The following is a 7,944-nucleotide window of genomic DNA, read 5'->3' on the forward strand; positions in this document are numbered from 1 at the left end:
CACCATCACCTTCATCACCATTATCACCACCATCATCATCATCACCACCATCACCTTCATCACCATCATCACTATCATTATCATCATCTCCATCACTTTCATCGCCATTATCACCACCATTACCTTCATCATCGTTACTGTCACCATAACCAAGATTTCTATAGATATCTGAGGTTCACAAAGTTCTTTACAAATATTATATCACTTAATTCACATAAAAGCCCTGGGAGATAAGTACTATTGTGATCCCCATTTTGAAAATGTGGAAACTGAAGTTAGAAGAGCTGTCCAGGACCACACAGTTAGTAAGTAACCGAGTCAGGATTTGAACTTGGGTCTCCTTGACTCTAGGTCCAGGACTTTATCCATTTTGCCACCTGGCTGCCAAAGTTCAAATCCTGCTTCTGATACTTGATGAATGCGACCTTGGGTTTTGTGCCTCAGTTTCTTCATCAGTAAATGGGGATTAATAGTATGCGTAATGCCTATGTCTGAGTCTTCGTTATATTTTATTCAAAGTCCCCTCTCTACTCTGACACTCTTTGTTCCTCCAAACTCTTACATTCCACATTCTAAGGTTCCCTCTCAATTTCATCAGTCTATGTCTACTGAACAGTAAAAAAAAAAAAAAACAAGACAAAACCCAGTAAATGCAGGTTTTTTTTCTGCTCGGTGCCCATTGAGGAGATGCTCTAACAATCAAAACTGCCCAAGCTCTCTTAGAACCTCAGAGAGAGCCAAGTGGGCTGGGGGTGCTCAGGGAAGAATGCCCAGGTGGGAGATGGCATCAAGACCACCGAATGAGAAGTGCCGGCCATGTTCTCATAGGTACTTCCCCTTCGGCATCGTGTTCCTCATTGCTGGGAAGATCCTGGAGATGGACGACCCCACAGCCATCGGGAAGAAGCTTGGCTTCTATGCTGTCACCGTGGTCTGTGGCTTGGTGGTGCATGGACTCCTCATCCTCCCCATGCTGTACTTTGTCATCACCAAAAAGAACCCCATTGTCTTCATCCGGGGCGTCCTCCAAGCCTTGCTCATTGCCTTGGCCACATCTTCCAGGTAGAACCGTAGGCTTAAAGCGCCCTGGGTTTTAGGGTTCCAAGTATATGAGGCCCTTAGAATCTCAGACCCACGGAATTTTATTTAGAATTCTCATGTCCTAGAACCACAGAATGACAGTCTCAGCTTCACAAAATCTTCAAGTCTTAAAGCTGAACCTCCTCTTGGCCAGTTCTGTTAGAAGGCTTGTTTGCCAAGGACACACAGCTAGTATGCAGCAAGAGAGAGACTGAACCCAAAGTCCCAAAGTCCTCTGCTTCCAAGTCATAAGATAGAGCTGGAAGGGAGTAAGAATGAGGGGGAGAGCATGGGAGGGGCTTCTTCTGATTGGAGTGCTGCTGAGAGGTTGGGGCCAGTCTGTGCTTGCAGAAGAAGCCATCTCCAAAGGAGCTGGGCCTTTGGCTAAGGTCCTGGCCTCATTAGACCCAGGCAGCTGGGGCTGGTTAAAGGCAGCTCTTGCTGCCATGGCAACCACCACCCTTGGCCTGTGGCTCCAGACCTAGACTCCTGGACTCAGAGAATGGTGCATCTGAGGAGGATGGAAGTAGAATGAACTCTAGAACAGAAAATGTCAGAGTTGGAAGGCATCTTAGAACAGGGAATGTCAGGGTTGGGAGGTGTCTTAGAACTAGGAATGTTAGAGATGGGGGAACCTTTAGAACAGAGAATGTCAGAGATGAGAGGAGCTTTAGAATATAGAATGCCACTTGGGGGAGGGGGTCTGAGAAGGAAAACAAATACACTGAAGCCAAGTCTACGATCTGGCCTGAGAGGATCTTCCTGGAGCCAGACCATTGACTTGGGTTCAAAGAATCAACTTCACAAATTTCACAACTTCAAGAACAGTATGAGTGGGGAGTGGTTGGATGGCAGTTGTTCTGAACAAGACCACAAGTTCAACAGGAGTCAGCATTGCAAGATGGTGGCCAAGGACTCTAGAGCAGTCCTGGGCTATGTGAAGAGGGGCAGAGCTTCAGGAGTAGGGAGGGAGTCATGCTGGTGGACCCTGCCTTCATTGGACCTCATCAGAAGGCTTGTATTTAGTTCTGGGCTCTCCAGTTTAAGGACATTAATAAACTGGAGAGTGGCTATGGGAGAGCAGCCAGAATGGTGAAGGACCTTGAGTCTGTATCATAGCATGGGTCAAACAAAATAGAAAAGTTTAGCCCGGATAGGAGAAGACTTGGAGAGGGAGGGGCAGGACGTGGGAGCCATCTTTAAGAATTTGTCTTGTGAAAAAGAGATTGGCCTCGTTCCAGAGAATGGAACCAGGAGCAATGGACAGTGAAGGAGGAAGAACAGTTACAGGGAGGTGGATTTAAGTGGGACATGAAGAAAGACTTCCTAACCAGGAAAGCTGGCCCCGAGGAGAATGGAACAACCTGGGCACTCGTGAGCTCCCTGTTCCTGGAGGTGTTCATGACAAGGGTGAAGGAGGACTGGTTAAGTACACTATGATGTGGATTCCTTCTCAGTTTCCAGGGGGATTTGCTGGCCAATGGCTTGGGAAGTGCCTTCCAGCTCTGAAGTGCTGCAAGCACACCTTTGCTTCACTATGTTCACACAAAACCTATTTGTGGCTGACCCTGCAGCACATCTCCCATAGGTCTAACGGGGAAGCAAAGAAGGTTAGGGAGTCAGTCCACAGGCATTTAGCAAGTACCTGCTGTGTAGCTACACAGCCGGCACTGTGGTAAGCAATGGGGACCCAAAGAAAGACAAATACATGACTTCTGCCTTCAAGGAGCTCCCATTCTAGTCGGGGAGAGGACATGCAAACAACCACATATGCAAAGAATAAGGCAGGAGGGGCGGGTAGGTGGCACAGTGAATAGAACACCGGCCCTGGAATCAGGAGGACTTGGGTTCGGATCCGGCCTCAGACACTTAACAAAAAAACTAGCTGTGTGACCCTAGGCAAGTCACTTAACCCCAATTGCCCTCCAAAAAAAAGCAAAAAAAAAAAACCAAAAAGGATAAAGCAAGAGTGTCAGAAGACTGCAGGGCAGTCATCCTGGGGCGGAGGCCAGTCTGGTTCAGACCCCAAGGGAGCTCTGGACCACCCCACAGAACCTGGCAATGCCTGGGGGTGGTGAGCTCCTCTCCAGAGCTCTGATGGTCAGCAAGCAAGATTTGAAGCCGCCTCCCTTCCCACAGCTCGGCCACTCTGCCCATCACCTTCAAGTGCCTGCTGGAAAACAACCACATTGACCGGCGCATCGCCCGCTTTGTGCTTCCCGTGGGTGCTACTATCAACATGGATGGCACGGCCCTCTACGAAGCTGTGGCAGCCATCTTCATCGCCCAAGTCAACAACTATGAGCTGGATTTTGGCCAGATCATTACCATCAGGTGCCAACTCCTTGCCCCATACTCAGGGGGGGAGGGGAAGAGCAGAGTCAAGGTCCCTCCCCCTGCCCACTATGGCAAACCACGAACCCACACAATGTTAAAGATAGCCAAGACCCTAGAACACAGAACAGGAAGATCAGCACTGACCAGGGCCTTAGAACATAAAGTGTCAAAGTTGGGAGGGACCCTAGAATAGAGAACTGTAGAACACAGAGCTCAGAAAGTTAAAGCTAGCTGAGGCTGCGGGCTAGGAAAATCCTAATTAGAAACTATCTTAAAGTCTACAATTCTACTGAAAGAGATGCTATAGAAAATAGAGTGGTAACATTGGAAGGGACCTTAGAATAGAGACAGTGAAGGAAGGAACCTTAGAACATGAATCTTAAATCTGGGAGAGACTGGGGCAGCTAGGTGGTGCAGTGAGTAAGAGAGCCGGCCCAGGAGTCAGGAGGACCCAGGATCGGTTCTGGCCTCAGATACTTAATACCCACACACAAAAAGCTGGCCGTGTAACCTTGGGCAAGTTACTTAACCCCAATTGCTTAAAAAAAACCAGGAGAGACCTTCAAAAAAGGGAAAGTTGGGACTGGGAGAAACCCCAAAATCAGAGCTGGGAGGGGCCTTAGAACAGGGAATGTCAGGGCTGGGAGGGAGCTTAGAACAGGGAATGTCTGGTCTGAGAGAAAGCTTAGAAGAGGGAATGTCAGAGCTGGGAGGAAACTTAGAATAGGTTGTATCAAAGCTGGGAAGGGTCTTCGAACAGGAAAAATCAGAGCTGGGAGGAAGCTCAGAACAGGAAATGTCAGAGCTGGGAGGGAACTTAGAACAGGGAATTTTAGAACAGAGAGAGAGCTTAACTCCTATCCAGTCCAACTTGATCATTCCACAGACCAAGAAGCCGAGACCTGAGAGGGGAAGGACTTCCCCTCAGCCTCCCATTCATGGGGAACCTGCCATGTGGGTTCTCTGTCCTCCAAATTCTCATGGCAGCTTGCACTAGTGGAGAGCCGTGGAGCTGGTGCCTGGAAGCCTGGGTCTAGTCATATCTTCATACATCATAGGAGCCTAGCTCTAGAGCTGGAGGGACCCAATAGATCGGCTAGTTCTAGTCTTTCAGGTTTTTCTGAATCTATAAATTAATAACCTTCCTACTTCCTGTATCCCAAAGCTGGGTCATTTGTAAACCTTAAAGTATAATAGAAATGGGAACTACTCTTGTTATTGGCATGATTTTCTCAGTTTGATGGAGTTCAGAAAAACCTGACCCTGAGACCAGTCCCTGCCCGGCTCTTAGTGTTTCCTAGTTAAGGTTCTAGGGAGCCTTCCTTGCACAGGTGCCTTTTGTAGTCCAATAGCACACCTAGTCACCTGATGACTCTCCCCATGCACCCCTGGGGCATCCTGTGCCTTGGGCTCTGCCGAGAGCTACCTGAGGCCTTCACTCAGAGAACCCCCGAGGGCTGGGCTGTCACAAGGGCAGCGCTGGCCAGTCATCCCTCTCGGGGGCTCCTGTGTCCCAGGCCGTGGCACCCTGAGAGCTGGGCTTTCTGATGGGCCCTGGCCTTCTATTCTTCCTTCCTGCTCAAGCATCACCGCCACAGCGGCCAGCATCGGAGCAGCGGGGATCCCACAGGCAGGGCTGGTCACCATGGTCATCGTGCTCACCTCCGTGGGGCTGCCCACTGATGACATCACACTCATCATTGCTGTTGACTGGGCCCTGTGAGTCACCCATTTTCTTTGGAAAGGGTAGGGAGAGTCTTCTTTGGAAACTGTGTTGGGGTTTAGGCAGAACCATGGCCTGAGCCCCTGACACCTCCGCCCCTTGGCCTTTCCCCAGCCGGTGCTGGATTTACCCATAGGGGGGTGGCACAGTTTCCCTCATGGTATTTTTCTGGGTTCTGGGAATGTCCTCTTGGCCCCCAAAGGGCCCATCTCAGTGTCCGAAGGCCTGGGAGATTTCTTTAAAACAAAAACTTACAAAGCTTTGCCAAATGGACACCGTCTGACCTGCTTTAAAGAGCAGATAGCATGTGGCTAGCACACATATTGTTGGTCAGCCAGTGGTTGCTTCTGGAGTCCTTGACCAGCAGTTTGTCCTCAGGAGGTCCAGCACTCTCCTCCCACCCTCACCACATTGCCTACCTTGTTCATTAGCTTGGTAAACATTTTAACCCAGAGAGCAAAGGTACCAGAGAAGGACCTAGTTACTTTGGGATAGAACCCCTCTGATGGACTGAAGGCCTAGGGAGCAGGAGCTCTGGCCCCTGGTCCTGAAGTCTCTGGTTTGGCTTATCAGAGACCGTTTCCGGACCATGATCAATGTCCTGGGTGACGCACTGGCTGCTGGAATCATGGCTCACATCTGCCGGAAGGATTTTGCCCGAGATGTAGGCACAGAGGTAAGAATGGGGCTCAAATCTCTTCACTCCCATCCTCTGCCTGAACCCAGGCCTGGTCATCCCATCAGTTCCCATCAAGCCTGGCTCTTGGTCTCCTCATTGGTAAATCCAGTGGGTTAGACTCAATGATATCAAAACTCCCTTCTTTCTTGTTCTTAAGAAAATAATAATAGTAATAATTCTGTAAAAGGCAGTGTGGGGTAGTGGTCAGAGTTCAGGACTGAGACCCAGACTCTACTACCACCTTACTATGTGACCTTGGGCACTTTTCTCCCTTTTCTCTAGGTCTCAGTTCTCAGTCAAATGGAAATGTTTATGCCCAGCAGCCACACAGGCTTGGTCTGGGCTCAGGTGAGACAACAGATCAGAAAAGGACTTAATTTCTTTTTTTTTTTTAATTTTTTAACATTTTTATTTAAAGTTTTGAGTTCCAAATTCTATCTCTCCCTCCCTCCCGTCCACCCTCCCTGAGGTGGTAAGCAATCAGATAGAGGTTATACATGTGCAATTATGTAAAACATTTCCATATTAGTCATTTTGTACCAGAAGACTCAAATAAAAGAAAAAAGAAAGAAAGAAAGTGAAAAATAGCCCATCTGTGCTCTGTCAATACCAGCTTTTTCTCTGGAGGCGGAGAGTATGTACGCTTCATCATGAGGCCTTTGGGATTGTCTTGGATCACTGCACTGCTGAGAATAGCTCCCAAGTTTAAAGTACTCCATAAGCGCAGGGGGGTAGTGACCGCTTAATGACAAATTCAAGGAGCCTTTACAGAATTCCAGATGTGTTGGCTGCGGGCAGAGACACCAAGCTTGGCTCAGAGAGCATCCCTATCCTCGTGGATCAGACAGTCTAATTGGAGGACAAGACAGGACAAAAAGCGCCAGGAGAAAGGACGTGACACGTGCATTAGAGGGGTTTAGTGTTCAGTCATTTTCAGTCATGTCTGACTCTCCATGACCCCATTTGGGGTTTTCTTGGCAAAGATAACAGAGTGCTTTGCCATTTCCTTCTCCAACATTCAAGATCAGGGAAAGCTTTCTGGAGGGTGTTCGGCTTTACAAGATATATGGACATTCAAGAATCAGAGAGGAGGAAAGAGGAAAGGAAAAACTTGTTACCAAGAGAGCAAACCCCCAAAGTCACTTAATGGGGAGTGAGCTCCCCATCATTGGAGTCCTTCAGACTGAGGCAAGATGATGGCTTGTCTTATGTCTTGTAGGAAGGATTCCCACTCAGGGAGGGGGTTGGTCCAGGTGCCCACTGAGGCCCATGCCCAACCTGACCAGCTGGGGTGCTGTAATGGATTACAGAGCTTTGTAAGGGGCCCCAGCTCACATGAGTCTCTCAATTACCCTGTGGACAGGCAACTCCTATCATTCCTGTTCTACAAATGAGAACACTGAGGCCCTGAGAGAACAGAAGTGACTTGTCCAAGGTCACCCAGTTCATTAGAAGTAGGACAAGGACTGGACCCAAGTCTCCACTCCCAGATGGAGCTTTTTCTACCACTCTCTCAACTCCTCAAAGATGTGGGTTCTCCCCAACTGGGGGATCTGAGAGCTGGCAGTTCAACCTCTACGTAAGAATTCCCACCCCATAACCTCCTGACAAAAGGGAATCCAGCCTTCAGCCTTCATGGAAGGGAGTCATCCCTTCCATGCTAGGGGAAACTCACTACCTACCCTACCAAGGCCACCATTCCATTATGGCTGGACAGCTCCACTTTCTTGTTCTGGATCAAAAGTCTGACCCCTTGTAACCTCTCACTGCTCCTTGTTCTGTCCTTCAAGCCCAAGCCAAACAAGCCTCATCCCTCTGGTGTCTAGCCCCAATCTCTCCTGCTGCTACCCCTGAGACTCATTGCCTCCCGATTCCCGTTCTCTCCCTCCAGGGCCAGAAGCCACCACCCTGTGACACCAAGCCTGTCAGCTTGGAAGAGATCGTGGCATCGCAAAGAAATGGCTGCGTGAAGAGCATGACAGGGGCCCATGGGCCAGCCCTGGACACGGCCCTTCTCTCTCATCATGTCCCTGTGCAAGTGGAACAAGATGATGAACCCACTCAGTCCCTGCCCAGCACCGATCACTGCACCATCGAGATCAATGAGCTGGAGACCAACGTCTAG

The 7,944-nt window shown here is 49.2% G+C and overlaps 1 protein-coding gene across 2 annotated transcripts in view; it reads left to right on the plus strand.

The window, feature by feature from the left end:
• The window catches only part of LOC138164818 (excitatory amino acid transporter 5), an 84,805-nt gene extending 76,861 nt beyond the window's left edge, over positions 1 to 7,944 (plus strand). Inside the window, exons 7-11 of one of the 2 annotated variants that reach the window (XM_069092748.1) lie at positions 829 to 1,062; positions 3,220 to 3,414; positions 5,002 to 5,136; positions 5,714 to 5,816; positions 7,711 to 7,944. In XM_069092748.1, the coding sequence (XP_068948849.1) occupies positions 829 to 1,062; positions 3,220 to 3,414; positions 5,002 to 5,136; positions 5,714 to 5,816; positions 7,711 to 7,944 (901 nt within the window). The remainder of the gene's footprint in view (positions 1 to 828; positions 1,063 to 3,219; positions 3,415 to 5,001; positions 5,137 to 5,713; positions 5,817 to 7,710) is intronic. The other variant, XM_069092749.1, reaches the window with a different exon arrangement.

The sequence above is a fragment of the Petaurus breviceps genome, unplaced genomic scaffold, assembly GCF_028583685.1.
Source record: "Petaurus breviceps papuanus isolate PSGF00001 unplaced genomic scaffold, PetGlider_PUasm1.0 207, whole genome shotgun sequence".
NCBI lineage: Eukaryota > Metazoa > Chordata > Mammalia > Diprotodontia > Petauridae > Petaurus > Petaurus breviceps.